Source organism: Colias philodice, chromosome 29 (genome assembly GCF_061535455.1).
Source record: "Colias philodice isolate Cphi_HAF_F1 chromosome 29, ilColPhil1 Martin Lab GWU primary, whole genome shotgun sequence".
Taxonomy (NCBI): domain Eukaryota; kingdom Metazoa; phylum Arthropoda; class Insecta; order Lepidoptera; family Pieridae; genus Colias; species Colias philodice.
In genome coordinates, this window is record NC_143114.1 from 7,621,115 (window position 1) to 7,641,956 (window position 20,842).

The 20,842-nt window shown below is 36.2% G+C and overlaps 1 protein-coding gene across 1 annotated transcript in view; it reads left to right on the forward strand.

The window, feature by feature from the left end:
• Window positions 1-20,842, forward strand: part of sli (slit guidance ligand) — a 159,231-nt gene that overhangs the window by 134,741 nt on the left and 3,648 nt on the right. The window contains exons 22-36 of the mRNA XM_089712697.1: window positions 176-285; window positions 3,016-3,182; window positions 3,448-3,661; window positions 3,979-4,118; window positions 4,685-4,854; window positions 7,466-7,633; window positions 8,665-8,740; window positions 9,370-9,471; window positions 10,038-10,170; window positions 10,565-10,674; window positions 11,018-11,131; window positions 13,258-13,403; window positions 14,432-14,561; window positions 19,894-19,968; window positions 20,551-20,615. Coding sequence (XP_089568823.1) covers window positions 176-285; window positions 3,016-3,182; window positions 3,448-3,661; window positions 3,979-4,118; window positions 4,685-4,854; window positions 7,466-7,633; window positions 8,665-8,740; window positions 9,370-9,471; window positions 10,038-10,170; window positions 10,565-10,674; window positions 11,018-11,131; window positions 13,258-13,403; window positions 14,432-14,561; window positions 19,894-19,968; window positions 20,551-20,615 — 1,920 coding nt within the window. The remainder of the gene's footprint in view (window positions 1-175; window positions 286-3,015; window positions 3,183-3,447; window positions 3,662-3,978; window positions 4,119-4,684; window positions 4,855-7,465; window positions 7,634-8,664; window positions 8,741-9,369; window positions 9,472-10,037; window positions 10,171-10,564; window positions 10,675-11,017; window positions 11,132-13,257; window positions 13,404-14,431; window positions 14,562-19,893; window positions 19,969-20,550; window positions 20,616-20,842) is intronic.

The window sequence follows — 20,842 nt, forward strand, 5'->3', positions numbered from 1 at the left end:
GTCAAATACGGGCAATAATTAGAATACGTTTTTAAAATGGTAGTTTTATACATTATTCGACGAATAAGTTTAACCAAGGATTGAAAAGTCAGCCCTTAGTAAAATATATACTCTGTATACGATTATACAACAAATTAACAATTAAACATGCTTATAAAACTATATTTGTTTTCAGCGAGACGCCCTAAAGGGTCTGACACAGTTACGAGTGCTCTCTCTCCACGGGAACAACATATCGATGCTGGCTGATGGCGTGTTCCGGGACTTGGAGTCGATATCTCATGTGTAAGTAAATCTGAAGCTAATAAAAAATGTGTGCGTGTACTAGTGTACACAAGTAAGAAGTGAAACTTCCTTATGACCTTATTTTTCAAAAAATAATTTACTGTAATATGCAACTTTACAGAAGTACGTCGAATCAAAGATGGCGCGTAACGGAAAAATGTCACGCGTAACGAAAAAATGTTACACTAAATTTTTTTCCAACCTTCAGTTTCACCAAAGTTTCACTTCAAAAATACAATTAAATTAGTTAAGTTTTACGCAAACGTAAAATCTTAATAAATTATTTTGAATTTGAACTGTAAAAAAGTGTTGATTGTCGGGAATTTTCTTTTTTCTATTTCTATATTCCGGTTTTATTTTGATAAATCAATTTTTACCAGTGATAGTTTTAATTTCCATTAAATTATAAATTAAATTATGTGAAGATTTTTGGATATAACGTGGATTACCAATCGTGTACCTAATTAATTAAATATGTAGTGCGAAAACCAAAGCAAAACAAATTGTACAATCGTATAGCACAATTTCATGCTTCGCATTATGAGTCGTGCAATAAGTGATTTTATTTATTTTGCTTCAAGGAAAATTATATAAAAAAATATATGAAAATTCGTTACACGTAACAATTTGCGATAGTTGTGTATCTACACAGATACACAACTATCGATGGAATCGAATGGAAAAATGATGCAGTACACACGTACTGCATCATTTTTCCTACTGTGCGGCACATTTATTTATGTTGTCTTTACCAATAATAAAATTGGAGTGTCTGTTTGTAGTTTTAAAATATTCGCTTTTTACATATATCAAAATATATTATTTTTTAATTTTTGACTTTCCGGTTAATAGTCCGGGATACATCGCCCATTTTTGCAAGTGATTACTATCAAGCTAATTTTTCGTGAGTAGCTTTATTTTGATGAGATGCCCAATAATTTCATGTACGAAACTCTCGATTGTGGTAGCTTACAGAGGTTACAAGGATAAAAATTTTTGATTTAACGGTTCTCAAATATTTATTACGCAATTTGTAGGACAATATGTCTGTTGAATTATATAAAAGTATTAAATAAGTAAAAATAAAAAAATCTGCTTGTTAGTAATCATTTATGATGACTTCGTTATCGATATACATTGGAAAGGGGGACTCTTTGATCAAACCATAGATTTTTTAGGACAAATATTTTTTCGACTAATTTAGATAATTATCTTGAGATTGAACAAAAAAAAACATTCAGTTAGTAATTAATATTTGAGAACCATCAAATCAAAATATTTTATCCTTGTTTCCTCTGGTAGCTACCACAATCGAGAGTTTCATACATGAAATTATTGGGCATCTCATCAAAATAAAGCTACTCACGAAAAATTAGCTTGATAGTAATCACTTGCAAAAATGGGCGATGTATCCCTGACTATAATCTCTGGGCCGATTTTGACGCGACTTTCACTGACATATAGCCGACTAGATTTCCGCCCGCGGCTTCGCCCGCGTTTGCAAAGGAAAACCCGCATAGTTCCCGTTCCCGTGGAATTTCCGGGATAAAAACTATCCTATGTGTTAATCCAAGTTACCCTCTATATGTGTGCTAAATTTCATGCAAATACATCCAAGGAATAAAAAGTTTCATACAAACTTCTATCTCCTATTTTACTCCTTTAGGGGATGAATTTTCTAAAATCCTTTCTTAGGGGACGCCTACGAGATGCGTCCGTTCATTGGTTGGTCCGTTGGTTGCTTTAAGATGGTCGAGTTTGGTTGAAATCTGTGCTCTGCGCTACGCATTGATGACATGTGCGCGTTGAGAATTCATCAGATTTGAACGATCTGAAAAAAATTGGTTGTCTGTAAAGTCGGTTTACTGATGATAGTTGAACGTGACAACGTCCGATTGTGATTCTTGGTCGCTCGATCCGCACTCTCGCTTGCACTTCAAGCTTACATGGAACGCCTCAGAGTGAGGTAACGCCGCATGAGTCATGTTCTTTCGCGCGTGCAGCCGGCTCTATTGAATTATAAGACGTTGTCACGTCAAAAAATTATAAGTCAAATGAAATGATTACATCTACAGCATCTACTAGAAAAATTGTTTGTTGATTTCACTTTCATGATCATGTCAAAGTTTGTTTAATAATGTCTTATCATCAGACAAAATTGCATTTACTTTAACCAGCCAACCAGCCAAACAGTTGATTCAGGCTAACTCACGCTCACTCACGCTAACTCACTCTCACTCACGCTCACTCACGCTAACTTACGCTCACTCACGCTAAATCAGGCTAACTCACGCTAACTCACGCTAACTCACGCTCACTCAGGCTAACTCACGCTCACTCAGGCTAACTTAGGATCACTCACGCTCACTCACGCTAACTCAGGCTAACTCACACTAACTCACGCTCACTCACGCTAACTCACGCTCACTCAGGCTTACTCACGCTGACTCAGGATCACTCGCGCTCACTCAGGCTCACTCACGCTGACTCAGGATCACTCACGCTAATTTAAGCTCACTCACGCCAACTCACGCCCACTCACGCCAACACACACCAGTTACTCTTTCACGCAAATACTACTGAACCGATTACAATGAAATTAAGCACACATATAGAGGGTAACTTGGATTAACACATATGATAGGTTTTATCCCGGATATCCCACGGGAATGGGAACTATACAGGTTTTTCTAAAAAGCTAGTATTTAACGATTGTTGTGGTGTGTGCAGCGCGCTGGGCTCCAACCCGCTGTACTGCGACTGCGCGCTGCGCTGGCTGGCGGGCTGGGTGCAGCGCGGCGAGTTCGTGGAGCCGGGCATCGCGCGCTGCGCCGCGCCCGCCCGCATGCGCGACAAGCTGCTGCTCAGCACGCACCCCGCTGCCTTCGCCTGCAATGGTCAGTCACCTACTCTATGTGTAGCGCAAGAATATTACGTGTAATTGTTTTTTTTTAATGAATTTTCTTTAGGTGCGTCGAAAGTAAAAATTCAGAGTTGCGTCATGTCATGGAGTAAGGTGACGATTTTGATATTTTGCCCAAGAATATGCTGTGGCATATTCTTGGGCAAAAGTTTTAGGCACTTGATTCTACATGAAAAATGTCAATTTTGTAAACGCTATTATTAAGTAGCTAGATTATAATTCTATTACCATATTTCCAGGCGACCCGCCCGCGGACATAGTGTCCAAATGCAACAAATGCTACCGCAACCCATGCGCTAACGGCGGCTCGTGCGCGCCGACTGCGGGCGGCGGCTTCCAGTGCTCGTGTGCGCGCGGTTACCATGGTGACACGTGTCAACATCAGATAGACGCGTGTTATGGGAGTCCGTGCGCCTTTGGGACGTGCCAACTACTAGAAGAGGGACGGTTTCAGTAAGTGCTTTTTAAGAATGGTTGCTAAGGCAACGAGCTAGCAGCTGCAGCACACAATAATAATAAAAAAACGATATTTAAAACAAACTTGACATACATATCTACCCTCATCTACCACCCAAAATTCAAATTATAAATTAATTTTAAAATTAACTTTTTGACGTGAACGCGCCTCCGCGTTAAATTTTAGGTCACGTCATGGCAACACCGTCACGTCATGCCAAATAAATTTGACTTCTGACACGTGTACTCGCCACACACGCTCTGCTTAGTTACAGTATTAATATAAAATTAACATAATTAAATTCCCGTTCCAGTTGCGCGTGCCTCGCGGGCTACACGGGCGTGCGCTGCGAGGCGAACATCGACGACTGCGTGTCGCATCGCTGCCAGAACAACGCCACGTGTGTCGACCATCTCGAGAGTTACACGTGCAAGTGTGCCCCAGGGTTCATGGGTACGTGTGTACTCTACTTTACCTGTAGTAGCACTTGGTACGGGATAAAATTTAAAAAAATATTAGCAATAGGAAAGGTATGACTCGGGAACTACATGTAAAAGTGTGCCCCAGGTTTTATGGGTACGTGTGTGTACCCTATGCAATATATTCCTTTCAAAATCTTATTGATTTATTGAGACATCATACATACACACACTTATAATTATAACTTTTAAGTTCAAGTATTCGCCACGAAATCTATGACACTACAATACAAAAAACAGGATTTTCATAAATAATGTAATGAAAACAAAAACAAGGTAAATGTACAACAATCGGCATTATTGCTAAAATGCAATCCCTTCCAGACGACCATAAAATAAAGGACATGTCCGAAGATGGCGCGAAGGAATGATGAGTTTGAAAAAAAATATTATAAATTTTTAAAGAATAGATGGCCACCCATTATCCAGCCAATACAATCAAATAAAGAATATATTCTTTCGGTTTTATGTGTCTGAACCTCAATAATGCTTTTAAATACTTTAAAAAACTAATTAATATCAAATTGAAAAATTTTGCAGGCGAGTTCTGCGAAAAGAAGATCCCATTCTGCACCGCGGAGTTCAACCCGTGCGCGAACGGCGGCACGTGCGTCGACCACACCAGCCACTACACGTGTTCCTGCCCGCGGGGCTACTCGGGGCAGAACTGCACTGTCAATGTGGACGACTGTATCAATCACATGTGTCAGGTAATTTTATTTTGCTAGTTTGAAGTTAAATTCGGACAAGCGTACATAAAAAGATTTTTTGTTGTTTTTCGTTTGTGTTTCTTTTCATCCTAACGGAACGATTCTATATTGTATAAAATGACTAGATTTTTAAATTTTTTCATGGACCAATATATATCAAGTGGACTGACAATCGTCATACTAGAGATCGTAGCCCTAAATTTCAGACTATTACTAGATGGCGCTCTGATTTGAGCTTATTATTTAATTTGCAGTTTTAAAAGCGCCACTAGTGACCAATTTTAGAACTAAGGAAACAGCAAACTATCAATTTTCAATTATTAAATTTCAATCATTCATTTCAATTATTACATCTAGAGGGCGTTGTTTTAAAAACTCGGATGTTTTTGAATTAATGCCCCAGAATCTGATTATAGGCGGAATATTGATTTCAGAAGTACGAAAAAATGAATAAGACTTATTAATTTTTTCGAAATAGTTCCGCGTAATTTTTGTTTTAAAATGCGTGGTTTTTTTTATTTTGTTTGTGTCTACATAAGTAAGTGTATAATATTTAAGAATATTACTATAAAATTTTAGTAAACAAATGTGTATTTTTTTTACAACGAATTATTTAAAATTAATCTAAATACGGCTTCCAAATGAACTCGCGCCAAAGTAGTACAATATACATTATCGTAATACTGGGCTCGCGCTCAGTAACGGCCGGTAATACTTATATTACTTGCTCTGTGGCATGCCTGTGGCCATATTGGTCCATGGTGGTCACGAAGGAACTCTCGAACAGCGATGAACGAAGTGAAAAAAGAGGCGGTTCAACCTAAGGAGCGCTGGTGCAGTGAACTCCCCATAAATAATTATAATAAAGTTGTGCTCATTCATTTAACAATTAATATATCTTTAATTTAAATTTTATCGTATAAACTCCAATACGAATATCAAATGCCTAAATACGGAATCCAATATGAGAGAAAGAGAAATTTTGCCACAGTCCTGCGCGAAATAAAAGATTAATTCTATGGAAAAATAGCCATTTTTGGAGCGCCGCTCTCACGCGATGTTGCCGCATCGCATGACAGCAGCAATTGCGCGCGACGTTGCCACTCCTATATTATAAACAAACATTAAGATTAAGAATACGCTCGCGAATGCAAATTTGGGGATTTTCGTATTATTATTTGATAATCATTGAATTCGTTTTGAAATAGCCTGTACTTTATAATTTTTAGTGTTTAAATAGACATTTATAATGTGGTGCGCATTTTTTTTTGTAATGAATTTACTACGCTACCTACTGTTATTTTCTTTGTTTTAGTTCAATTGAACACCCGTACAATTTTGTCACGAGCCACCTCTGGTCAAACTAACCGTTATTAGTGTTTCGTTTACTCAAAATACAAAAATGAAGAAAGTATTATTTTACGCTTATTAAATCTTTAAAACTAAAACAAATAATGTGGAGGTAGGAAGATGGAATTCCTCAATCGAAAAAGGGAGGGACCAGTCTACTCGACCGGCCGGCCGTTAAAGCCCCGATGATTGATGTCGGAAAGTTGTATATATTCTCTGTAGCGAAAACATTTCGCTTGCGCGATTCAGAGCGAGGTGTCGACGTTATAGTTTACGTTTTTTTCGTATTATATTTTACGTCAAGATACTATTTGGCACATTGATTTTTTTAGTAGCGACATCTAGTTGTTAAACGATGCCATTCAATTATAAAAAATGCCAAATGCTACTGCGAGTGACATCTATCGACTAAATTGGGAACTGAGAAACGAGTTACGTTGTTTACTATGGCGATTGTAAGTCCTCTTGATATATTATATTGGTCCATGGTTTTTTTGAAATAACTATTTTATATATATACAGGGTGTCCCACTGTTGGTATACTAAGCTCAAAGGAGGTTATAGTTTTGCATACGCTGAGTACGTAAAAAATACTTAAAAAATTCCAGACGCATTTTTTTTTTTCAAATAGATGAAATCTTAAAACTCTATGTGTACACCCATAACAAGCAACCCGCCCATTTTTGCCACAAGCACGTGAGCTATCGTTTAAGATTATGTTTTCATAGACAAAATGCTCACATTAGAGAAGCGGTATATGCCGGCTGCGCGAAGCTAGAGAAGAAAACATGGATTTTCAGGAAAAAATTATCAAAAATTTTTTAACGTAATTTTGTTGTTTATGTATTTTTTACGGGATCAGTGTATGCAAAACTACAAGTTCCTTCGCGCTTAGTATACCAATAGTGGGACACCCTGTATAATAAATAATATATTTTGGGATCTGTTCATTGTTCTTTTAAAAAAATATTTAATGTACGAAAATTATCTGGTTTTTGTTTTTGTTTGTACATAATATAGATTTTTGTTTGGAATAAGTTTAAAACTTCTTTTTTTATACGTGGGTGAAGCTGCGGGCGGGAACTAGTAGCTTTGTATACGTATTATTTTATATATATGGTTGTACCTACAAATTCTACATTTATTCTACCGTAAAATTCTTATATGTAGTTTTTTTTTCGTTTTTCATTTGTCATGTTCATTTTAATTATGTTCTTGAAATAAGTGTTTTCTCGGTAATAACGTGTATACCGGTGTCCAGAACGGCGCGACATGCGTGGACGGTCTGGACGAGTACCGCTGCACGTGCGCCGCGGGCTACGCGGGGCGCTACTGCGAGGCGGCGCCGCACGCCGCGCTCGGCACCTCGCCCTGCGCGCACCACGACTGCGTGCACGGCGTGTGCTACCTGCCCGCGCTCGCGCTGCAGGTACGGGGCAAGGGGCACAGGGTACATTGGTACAGGGTACATCGGCACAGGATACATCGGTACAGGGTACATCGGCACAGGATACATCTTCATAGAGGACATCGGCATAGAGGACAACGGCATAGAGTACATTGGCATAGAGTACATCGGTACAGGGTACATTTGCACAGGATACATCTGTATAGAGTACAACGGCATAGAGTACATCGACACAGGGTACATCGACACAGGGTACATTGGCACAGGGTACATCGGCATAGAGTACATCGGCATAGAGTACATCGACATAGAGTACATCGGCATAGAGTACATCGGCACAGGGTATATCAGCACAGGGTTCATTGGCACAGGGTACATCGGCATAGAGTACATCGACATAGAGTACATCGGCATATAGTACATCGACATAGAGTACATCGACATAGAGTACATCGGCATAGAGTACAACGGCATAGAGTACATCGGCATAGAGTACAACGGCATAGAGTACATCGGGTACATCGTCAGGGTACATCGTCACAGGGTACATCAGCATAGGGTACATCAGCACTGGGTACATCGGCACAGGGTACATTGGCACAGGGTACATCGGCACAGGGTTCATTGGCACAGGGTACATCGGCATAGCATTAGCATAAGGTATAGGCAGGTATAGGCAAGGACAGCGGCACCGGGTACAGTACACAGCGTGGGGCACGAGACATAGAGCATAACGTCAAATATTGCTACACCATGGAGGCAATTTAAGATATCGCTGTAAGATATTGGTCCTTTTTACACTATTACACAGTTTTCACTACGCTTTTACAATGAATAGAAAAAAAACCAGTTTTGATTATTCATGAACCAACTCAGAAAACTTATATAAACAATAATTGTTATCCAATCGTATTATTAGTTATTCCTTTGTCAAAACAAGTTCAAAACTATTTCCATAACTCTATATTTTAGCAATGACAAATTAAAAATAACAGTTTAATCAGTTAATAAATGAAGACAATAGTATAACGTGCGCAGTGGTTGGTTTCCAGGATGACATTATGATGGAGCGACCGCTGATGGCGCCCGCTAACGACTACCTGTGCAAGTGTGCCCCCGGATATTCAGGTAATTCATTTATTATTATTAAATATTGATTATTTAAGTGTTAAAAAATATAAATAAAAATACTATATATTGCGAACATGAATTGTTTTTTTTTTGTTACTTAAGCCTATGTTACAAAATACATAAAATAGATTGTTTTCAGAAGGAAAATGATTTGATGATCTGATTTGCATTGCAATAAAATAATATAATATTATACAGAGTTACTGCTAAAGTTCGGAATTTATTTTTTATATTCGAATTTATCGAAAATTATCGATATAAATTTATAAAATTGATTATTGAAAATTATCGAATCGGTCCACCCGTTTTATCTAAAACCTAATGCATTATATACTTAAACCGTCCTCTTGAATCAGTCTATCTATTTAAAAAAAACTGATCAAAATCAGTTGCGTAGTTTAAAAGATTTAAGCATACAAAGGGACATAGGCACAGAAAAAGCGACCTTGTTTTATACTATCTAGTGACTAGTGATATAGAGATTATGATGGTTACTATACACGGTTGGCTTCCGCTTCGGCTATCTGCCTCGGATTGGCGTGAAAGGATGCAGGTTCGAGTCCCGCCTCGTGATTGAATTTTTTCTATTCTTTATAAATTTATATTTATTTATTTATTCATGGCAGGTCGTCTGTGCGAGTACCTCACGTCGCTCAGCTTCAGCCACAACGACTCGCTGGTGGAGCTCGAGCCGCTGCGCACCAGCCCGCAGGCCAACGTCACACTGGGTGAGATTATTTATTTATTCATTTATTTAAAGACGAACAGTAGCTCAATTTGTAACATAATATAGAAATCGTACATAAAATCTTATTCTAAATTGGCTGTTAATAACAGGTACATACAACAATTATAATTGAACAATGAATTATTATAAAAAAACTCAAACTCAAACATTTTTTTAATCAGTTAGACTTTTTCTAAAAGCACTTTTGAATTATCATCACAGTTTTAGCATTTACCACCGATTCGGAAAGCAGTATTTTAAATGGTGAAGTACCGGCAAGTAACTCCATAGTTGCACTTTTAAAATCATGTCAATATTACATTTTAATTTTACAAAATAAAAAGAGAAATTTTAAAGTTCCCTATGTTCTTCTAAGTTTGCTAAAAAATGGCACTCAAATACGTAATATGTGCTTAGTTCTAAATTCTAATACTTGTCATGACACTATGGTATGTGACGAACTTGAGTTGAAGATAGCGGCTTGAAATAAAAACTCATTTGTGTCTATTCTCTAAAACTTTATATTTATTAAGCAATCGAATGCTATAAAAGTAAAATACATTGCAGTGTTCAGCACGAAGCAGCAGCACGGTGTGTTGATGTACTTCGGCGCGAGCGAGCACCTCGCGGTGGAACTGTTCAACGGACGCATTCGGATCAGCTACGATGTCGGCAACCATCCCACTTCTACTATGTACAGGTACATTATAACATTTATGTATGTATAAACAAGCTTCGACACAAAAAAAGTTAAAAAAAAAATGTGTGCGTGTACTAGTGTACACACGTAAGAAGTGAAACTTCTTTATGACCTTATTTTTCAAAAAATAATTTACTATATGCAACTGTACAGAAATACGTCGAATCACGCGTGGTAGGGATAAGAAAAAGATGGCGCGTAACGGAAAATGTCACGCGTAACGAAAAAATGTTACACTAAATTTTTTTCCAACCTCTATAAAGAAGTTTCACTTCAATTTTTTCAATTTTTCAAAAAACGATTTTGGTATCTTTAAATCTTGCCAAACAAGCTCATACGCTCTTTTTTTCATTTTTCTTCCTTTTTTAACATTTTAATATAAATAACTCGGTAGTTTCGAGATGGTGTCTGATGGCGAGTACCACAAGGCGGAGTTGCTCGCCGTCAACAAGAACTTTACGCTCAGAGTCGACGATGGACCCGCACGCTCTATTATCAATGAAGGTAACTATATATTATACTAGTGGTCCGCCCCGGCTTCGCCCGTGGTACATATTTCGCAATAGCCTATGTTATTTCTCAGGGTCTAAAGATTATCTGTGCCAAATTTCATCAAAATCGGTCCAGTAGTTTATGCGTGAAAACCATACATACATACATACAAACCTTTCCTCTTTATAATATTAGTATAGATTAACTAGCATAACCTACCTTTGAATTATTTAAGAGTTTGACAATAAAATAAACTAAACTAAATTATTAATCGATAATTTAATATTACACATAAAAGAAAAATAATGGTTTCCTATACATTAACAACAAAGTATTGTAACGCTTGTGTGTGCAGGCAGCAAGGAGTACCTGCGCCTGGAGCGGCCGCTGTACGTGGGCGGAGTGCCGCGAGACGTGGCGCGGGACGCGTTCGCCAAGTGGCATCTCAGGAACATTACCAGTTTTAAGGGTATTTATTTGTTTTACTATTTATTGACAAAAGTACATACTGGGTAGTTTAAGTATATAAATTGTGCAATAGGTGTTACAATTTCTAAAAAAAATGTCTTGTTAAAATTGATCTAAATTATTTTGTCATAAGAAAACTACAACTTAACCCTTTAAATTGTATTTTTATATATTTTCATTTTTGCCTCGTGTCAACCCTAGTAACTCCTAACAATTCAACTGCATATACAGGGTGTCTAAATGAACTACCAGTAATTCAACTGTATATACCGCCTTGCACTATACAGAAACCTAAAAAGAAAAAATGACCATCATATTTATAATCACTTGCCAATAAATATTAAAGAATTGACATTAAAAGTTAACAATTAATTTAAGTTAAAAAGTATTATAGTGTTAAGGAATATTTAAATGATCGTGACATTAATGTATGAATCTAAATTTAATTTAATTGTAATTTTTGTAATTATTTATTAATGTATTTAATAATTTGATTGTATTAACTAATTGAATGTTTTAATTAAAAAAAAATTGCACGCCATTTAAAATGGCAGTACATGTGAGAATAAATATTGTATTACACCTTTAAATTTGTGGACCCCAAAATACAGGCTGTCCTAGTTTGGGGTCCAAATGTTACATGTTCGTACCTAACCCACAAATTGATCAATAAATGATTTTTATTTTTTTTTATTTATTTAATTACCATATACGATCAAATAAATATTTTTGATTTGATTTGATTTTTACAGTTATAACATATTATATCAATTGCATATAAAGGGTGTCTAAATGAACTACTAATAATTCAACTGCATATACAGGGAGTCTAAATTTAACCAGTACAGACTACATTTTTGTTGTATTACCAGCGCTAATTCAACTGTATACACAGGGTGTCTAAATGAATTAGTAATAGTTCAATTATACACATAGGGTGTCTAAATAAATTACTAATAGTTGAATTATACACACAGGGTGTCTAAATAAATTACTAATAGTTCAATTATACACACAGGGTGTCTAAATGAATTACTAATAGTTCATTTATACACACAGGGTGTCTAAACAAATTACTAATAGTTCAATTATACACACAGGGTGTCTAAATGAATTACTAATAGTTCATTTATACACACAGGGTGTCTAAACAAATTACTAATAGTTCAATTATACACACAGGGTGTCTAAATAAATTACTAATAGTTGAATTATACACACAGGGTGTCTAAATGAATTACTAATAGTTCATTTATACACACAGGGTGTCTAAATAAATTACTAATAGTTCAATTAAACACACAGGGTGTCTAAATGAATTACTAATAGTTCATTTATACACACAGGGTGTCTAAACAAATTACTAATAGTTCAATTATACACACAGGGTGTCTAAATAAATTACTAATAGTTGAATTATACACACAGGGTGTCTAAATGAATTACTAATAGTTCATTTATACACACAGGGTGTCTAAACAAATTACTAATAGTTCAATTATACACACAGGGTGTCTAAATAAATTACTAATAGTTGAATTATACACACAGGGTGTCTAAATGAATTACTAATAGTTCATTTATACACACAGGGTGTCTAAATAAATTACTAATAGTTCAATTAAACACACAGGGTGTCTAAATGAATTACTAATAGTTCATTTATACACACAGGGTGTCTAAACAAATTACTAATAGTTCAATTATACACACAGGGTGTCTAAATAAATTACTAATAGTTGAATTATACACACAGGGTGTCTAAATGAATTACTAATAGTTCATTTATACACACAGGGTGTCTAAACAAATTACTAATAGTTCAATTATACACACAGGGTGTCTAAATAAATTACTAATAGTTGAATTATACACACAGGGTGTCTAAATGAATTACTAATAGTTCATTTATACACACAGGGTGTCTAAATAAATTACTAATAGTTCAATTAAACACACAGGGTGTCTAAATGAATTACTAATAGTTCATTTATACACACAGGGTGTCTAAATAAATTACTAATAGTTCAATTAAACACACAGGGTGTCTAAATGAATTACTAATAGTTCAAATTATACACACAGGGTGTCTAAATGAATTACTAATAGTTCAAATTATACACACAGGGTGTCTAAAAGAGGCGTGGATAAACCACAAGCGCGTGGACTTCGTGAACGCGGCGCGGCTGGTGCGCACGGGGGCGGGGTGTGCGGGCGACGGGCCGGCAACGCCGCACCACGACGCGCCGCAGGAGGACGGCGCGCACCGACCTGTGAGTCACACGCTATATACAGGGTGTAATCGTTAAGTGTGCACAGGCGATTATTCCGTAACTATTACAGATATCAAAAAACTTTAAACTGATATCGAAAGTACTTAACCTAATGAGTAAAATGGTCATAATAAATTTTTAGAAATAAAACGAGAAATATCCAACCGCAAAAGCGGGGCATAGCTAGTACATTTTGGATTTTTTAACTCTGACATTTTATGCTGAGCCAAGGCCTGTTCGTAGAAAACCGTGCACATTAACGGTTTAACTGTTACACTTTTATTATTTCTGTGTGTGTTTTCTGTATTGTTTAATTGCTTTTTGTGTTTTGTGTTTTATTAATAATAATAATAATTCATTTATTTATTCAAGTAACCAGGACTCATTTTGTTAGTAACAATTAATAACTTAAAAATTATGTTAGTATGAATACAATAATTTATTATGACTGCTAGAAATGCACTCCACCGCTACATAGCTATCAAGGAAGCAGACAGTTTGCAGCAGTGGTTTACATACCAGCAGTCGAGTCGACTCGCTATACAGCGCATGATTACATTGGGGCTGTCCCGCACACGGCGCACAGGGATGTGCATCTCTTTCGTGTTGTAGCGTAAAAACAGTCTATACGAGCTTCTGCAAACATCCCTGATGCGCTGCAATAACGCAAAATTATAAGTTGTTGTGTTATATGAATAAATGTTTTATCTATTTAATCTATCTATCTAAATAATGAAAGCTTAGTATGGGATCGTGCCGTGTGTGAGAAATTATCCTGAAAATATGTATTGAAGTAAAACTTCTTTATCGGGGTTGGAAAAAAATTTAATGTAACATTTTTTCGTTACGCGTGACATTTTTCCGTTACGCGCCATCTTTTTCTTATCCCTACCACGCGTGATTCGACGTATTTCTGTAAAGTTGCATATAGTAAATTATTTTTTGAAATATAAGGTCATAAAGAAGTTTCACTTCTTTCGTGTGTACACTAGTACACGCACACATTTTGTTATTTTATCGTGTCGCAGGACCCGTGTGTGCCGAACCCGTGCCGCCGCGGCGGGCGGTGCGCGCGCGAGGAGGGCTCGAGCTCGGACTACACGTGCCGCTGCCGGCCCGGCACCGCCGGCGCGCAGTGCGAGCTGCTTACCTCGCTCGGTGAGTGTACACACGTGCAGACTAACAGATATACACACACACACACATACACAGAGAGAGAATGAAATGTAGGTATGCAGCTGAATACCAGATAACTAGAAAACTGGCAAATGTGATTTTACAAATGTCCAGCTATCCAGCTTCATGGATAGCCGAATATTCGGTATCCGTTATCCGGCCAAACTGCTATCCGTTTTATCTCTTTCGTTCTCCAACGCATACATACATACACGCATTCACACACAAATGTACAAATGTTACGCTCGAAGTCCATTTTTACAAGAGCCATTTCGTGTTCGAAATTCGTGCGTCTTTTACTGTGACCACGACGCGTTGCGAGCAATATTTCAACTCAACGAGCATGTTCGGTCTTTCAGCATGTCTAAATTAGATCACCCTTCTTATTGGTTTCAACTTGTACTTCATCTATACATATAATAAAATCGTAGGAAAGTCAAAACTGTACATTGAATATTTTTTTAAAAGAATACATAATCCATGATCTATAATCGATATAGAAGCCAAAAATATAGTTTTTAGAATTTTTGTCTGTTTGTCTGTTTGTCTGTTTGTCTGTTTGTCTGTTTGTCTGTTTGTCTGTATGTTTGTCCGAGCTAATCTCGAAAAGTACTGCATAGATTGACTTCAAATTTTGCATGAATATTACTAACAGGTCGTGTGAGGTTTTTTTAAACATATTATCATGCTATCACCTCCGGGGGAGGAGCTGTGAACCTTTACTTTTCTTACGTATTCCGTGTACTACGACAGCGTACAATCTAAAGACTCATGTTTAAATGTTGTTTTTGAGTAAGCCATGCTATTATCTAGCTTTACACTATAAAAACTACGTCATTTACGTAATTTGGGCAGAGAAACTGTTTAATGAATCTTAGTACTATAAAGACAAATTTGATTCAGCGCCATCTATGAGATTTCGTAAAAATCAAATCAATTTACATGTTATCACTACTGAACACAATGTTAAAAATTAATAATTTAAATATAATTATGTTATTTATTTATTTAACTCTTTAACCCATAATAAATCTTCCCTTCCCTATAAGGTGCGCTTATATAATTCGTGTGAATATACTACATTTTTAAAAGTGAGGGTAGATGTATATTATTTTAAGTCAAACTAGACACCATTACAGTTAATCTAATATTGATTGTGTTCATTGGTTACATTTTTAAAAATCTTCGTGTTTTAATAATTCGATCACGATGCGGGACTCTAATACAAAAAGGTTAGTTCGTTGATAATTATTATTCCTTCATCATTTACATGTTGTTAGTAAAAATATACTTTGACTGTTAATACTTTTGTTCAGTATTTATCTGTATGATTATTGCTTGGTAATTAATATATTTTCATGTCGTATACCTAATTATAAACATAAGTGTGATGTGAAACTAGCTGGATTTATTTTTACACACTCACAGTCTTATATTTTGTGTTAATGTTAAAATAGTATTAATAGTGTAAATCATAATATTTTTTCAAAGTTAAAAATATTTCCTTTTTTCTGATGGTGTTGCCATCGAATTAAACCGCGCTGTCGTTTCGTTCACAAAAAGTCATGTTATTAGGACCGAATATGTAGCCGCCTCAACTTACGGAAACGAGAGTAACCTGCGTTGTCTGTTAGTTATTGTATAGTCGAATTTAACGTTACATGGAAATTGGAATCTAAATATATGTATACCTACTTATATTAAATCTGTAGAGGTCAATTCTGCACATGAAATATATTTCCTAAATAACTATCACGAGGTGATTAGAGATCGACATCGACGTCAAAAATGTTTGTCCGTCTGTCTGTCTGTATAACCGTTATAGAAACAAAAACTACTCGACGGATTTAAACGAAACTTGGTACAATTATTTTTCATATTCGTGAGCAGAGCAGCAACTCCATTTTTAAGCTTTCGTCGCGTGTGCGTTCTTAATGCGTGTATCTTAATGGTTAAAGCTACACAGAAATCAAGTATGAAAGAAATGTTCTCCATATTATATAAAAAATATCTCCCGACATCATAAATGTCTATCTTTTATGGTTGAGCTTAGGAGTTCAAAGCTTTCTGATTATATTTGTCTACTAGCTGTCCCCGCGACTTCGTTCGCGTGGAATAGTGACTATGGGACCTATGACCATGGGCTCAGGGTGGGGCAACAATAAAAAATCATTTTTATTTTCATGCTCCCACTCCCGCGCCCACTCGCACTCCCACGCCATATGCCACGTTCAGTCCTAATCCCACGCCCACGCCCACTCCCCTTCACAATTAGTACCTACCAGATCAAAGCCCGGGTAAGCGCCCCACCCAGCCCCACCGTGGCTACGCCCATGCTGAATTACTACATAACATACAATTATTGAGTAAATACGTACAACCATACTGTACTGTTGTACTACCATAAATAATTAAAAGAATTGTTATTAAAATTTCTTACTAAACTGAGCTAAAAAACTTACGTACCAACTTATTAAAGAAAATCAAGAAATGAAATGCCTAACCTATACCAAATAGTTACTACATATTATTGTAATTAAAAATTATGATTAGTATATAATATCGAAAATCAAAAAAGAAATGCCTAACTATAACTAATTCTACGTAAAATTTCTTTTAAATTATGTCATATTATTTCTTAGGAACCAGGGGGGGGGGGAGAGGAGCAAATTCTATTTCCTTCCTTTCTTAAACGGATGTTTTTAATAATCTATGGTGTAGCCAGTAGCCACTGATCAGCTTAATCGATACTCAGTTTTTATCAAATCCAGAAACAAATCCAAATTAGATCTTTCCTGTCTCACGCACGTAACTAAAGGCTGAAGAGAGAGAGAGCACGTAACTAAACCGTTGAGACGAAGAAAAGTGTATAGAAAAAGGAATAAATAATTTCATAAACTTCCCGACGATCTTTAAAAATAAATTATAACTTTCATTTTTTTCATTCCCACTTTTACCCCTATGTAGGTATAATAAGTGGATGAACCAATTTTGATACACTTTATCTAAGAACCAGCGTCGGAAAATATTCTGCCTAACAAAAAAAACCGCATCTAATTCGGTTTACCTGTTAGCCAGCTACGGTGCCATAGACAGACACACATACACACACAGAAATACATAGCGGTCAAACACATAACACCAGTCTTTTTGCGTCGGGGGTTAAAAATATAATACGACATAATTTAAAGGACATTTTATGTGGAAAATTTACCTATACACCAGGGTAGATAATTTTTGAAACAAAAAAAAATCGCAGTAGGATGAAACCCATTAGAAAAGGATATGATAAAAATGTAAGGAAAAATAAATTACGGTCAATCGGAGTTCGGGAAGTGCGAGCGGGGGAGCTTTTAAGAGAAAAAAATGGTTTCTCTCGATTTCTCGATAATAATAACACCTGCTAATTTTTTTCTACATATTTTAATTGTACAGACATCACTTTTCCACAATTTTATTATATGTATTGATGATGATGATTGAGATTATAACACTCTTAGTCCGTTTTAACTTAATTTTTATTCACCCGCATCAGTGCCACCTAAAAAATCTTTATATATCGAAATTCGAGCAAAGTTAAGAAAATGAGAAATAAGAGTTCTCAAGGATCGTTAGAGATAAGAGGCTTACTATTGACCGAAAACAACATGTGTTATGCCGAACCTGAAACCGCTTCACAACGAGAATTGCGGCTCACAGCTGACCGCGAACGGCATGTACTATCCTGTGAGACCGAAACCTTCACTGAGAGGGTATATATAACGTCTCACAGCTGATCGCAAATGGCATATTGTACTATCCCGTGAGACCGAAACCTTCACTGAGAGGGAATTACGTCTCACAGCTGATCACGATCGTCATATTTTATCTCGAGAATTCTGAAACTTTTACTCAATATGAAGACCGTTTGACAAATAATAGGATGCACCATAATATTATTCGATCTCTCGAAGATGAACATGAGCATAAGCAATGACTAGAGTAGGGACGCGAATATTACCATTATTTGAGACAAGAACGATTAATAAGTTTGTTTAATGAAAGATTAAGAATTGAAACTATTGGTCTCTTTAAACGGACGAATAGCGAGAGGCCCGTCTTACTGCAGACAGATTTCGACATAGTCTTAATGACTTAGAGGTAAACATAGAAGATCAATCTACAAATTCGGTGGTGTGGTCCGACAACATAATATAAAAGTGGGTTTGCTTATAACCTCACAATTGATTACAGATCATCTTCTGTATAGGCGATATTAACGTAGTATGTTCTTTTTGTAATGCTTTAAAGTGGAGTAAGGAGTCGGCTTTCGTTTGAAGATACGCCGGAACCTTTGAAATCACTACTTTTAAGTTTTAGAGGAACATGTGCAATCTAAACAGTTCTTAGACAATATTAGCTCTTATGGTATTGCGTTTTAAATGATCCTTTGGTGCTCAACAATTATCAGATGCTCCTTTCATTTTTACTTTAAAGATACAAGGTCAAGTTTATCATTTGATAGGATCCCTTTTGCCTGAAGGCCAACCTAAGTTTCTTTAAATATATTATTTTGTATTCGACTACGACGAATAATCGAATACAAGAAATCAATATTTCTCGAATTTAAAACTGAACTCATTTCACAATTTTAGAACATGTTAATTCATCAGGTTAATCCGTATATATGCGTTTTAAATCGACATTAGAAGCTTTTCCTCAAGATGGTGATATTAATATAAAATTGGTATAAATGCCGATAGACGGAAGTCTATCAGCACTCAGGAATTCCCTGAGCGTGTTATAACGCCCAGGCCACAGTATTACAATTTTTCCTACAGTAGGGCGACGAATGTATTTTCGCATAGCAACGGAGGGGAACTCGTGGGGGGTAAAGTGACGCGGGCCACGTACCACAAACATGTTTAGTTTGTGGTACCGAGCGCGAAAGAAAGTCATCGTGTTTTTAGTAAAGTTACTATCTAAACTAACGTAATTTATTACTTAGGTACATATTCTATAATGGTGCGCTCAAACTGTTAATCTACATTTAATTTAGATTATTATTTTAATTACTACGAAATGTAGAATTTAAATCACATTCATTCATGTTTTCCTCAGATATTCGATGTCTATGATTTTCGATGATTTTAAGATTTTCTTATCAGAGTATTCAATTTTAATGTAGTTAAATTTTATAAGAGACAATTAAGAACATTCAAAAATAAAGTGTCATGTATTTTTTTTAAACGACGAATGACGAAAAACGACCGAATCGCGGACGAAGTCGCGGGCAACAGCTAGTCTTATATAAGAGAATTTCATTTAATTGCAGGAGGCGCTCCTGTGATCACGCAGAATAAGTTACCAGCTCGGAAGCAGGCCATCAGCAATGTACAAGCTTCACCCGGTTAGTAAATACTGTTTTTATCACGAATACTATACTAATATTATTAAAATTTAAATGTAATGGTAGATTTAAATAATAATCCTGTAGGTAATACTATTTAGCACTTTTCATCTGTTAAGCATACGATACGGTTTAATATTAGTTTAAGTTACTAAAAGCGTTTTAAAAAGTAAATCAACAAAAAAAAAAACAATCACATAATTAATCAAATAAAAAGTGTCGGTAAGCCTGTGTTCTGCAGACTGCTAACATAACCAAAAAATTAATGAGTACATATAGCATTTTTATATTATTTGAATATATTTCTAGACTGACCGTTGGCTTGATGGTAGTGGCCCTGCCTTCCAAGCCAGAGGTCGTGGGTTTGATTACCACCCGGGGCATATATTTGTGTGAGAAACATAGATGTTTGCTCTGTATCTGGGTGTTAATTATCTATTTAAGTATTTATTTAAAATTATATGTGTGTGTTTATCAGCCATCTGGTTTCCATAACACAAGCGAAAGCTTAGTATGGGATCAGATCGTGCAGTGTGTGAAAGTTGTCCTGAAATATTTATTTATTTATTTAATATTCTTCAGCTGCTCCCGCCGCGGCCCCCGAGCGAGCTCCGGCAGCTTCACCACCACAGACTGCTTGTAGAAAGGTACTACATATAACATACTAGCTGTTCCCCGCGGTTTCACCCGCATTGCTCCGCTCCTGTTGGTTAAGACCAATGAATGTTCGTGCGTGATGATATATAGCCTGTAGCCTTCCTCGATAAATGGGCTATCTAACACCGAAAGAATTTTTCAAATCGGACAAGTAGTTCGAGATTATCGTGTTCAAACAAACAAACTTTTTAGTTTTATAATATTAGTATAGATTTTT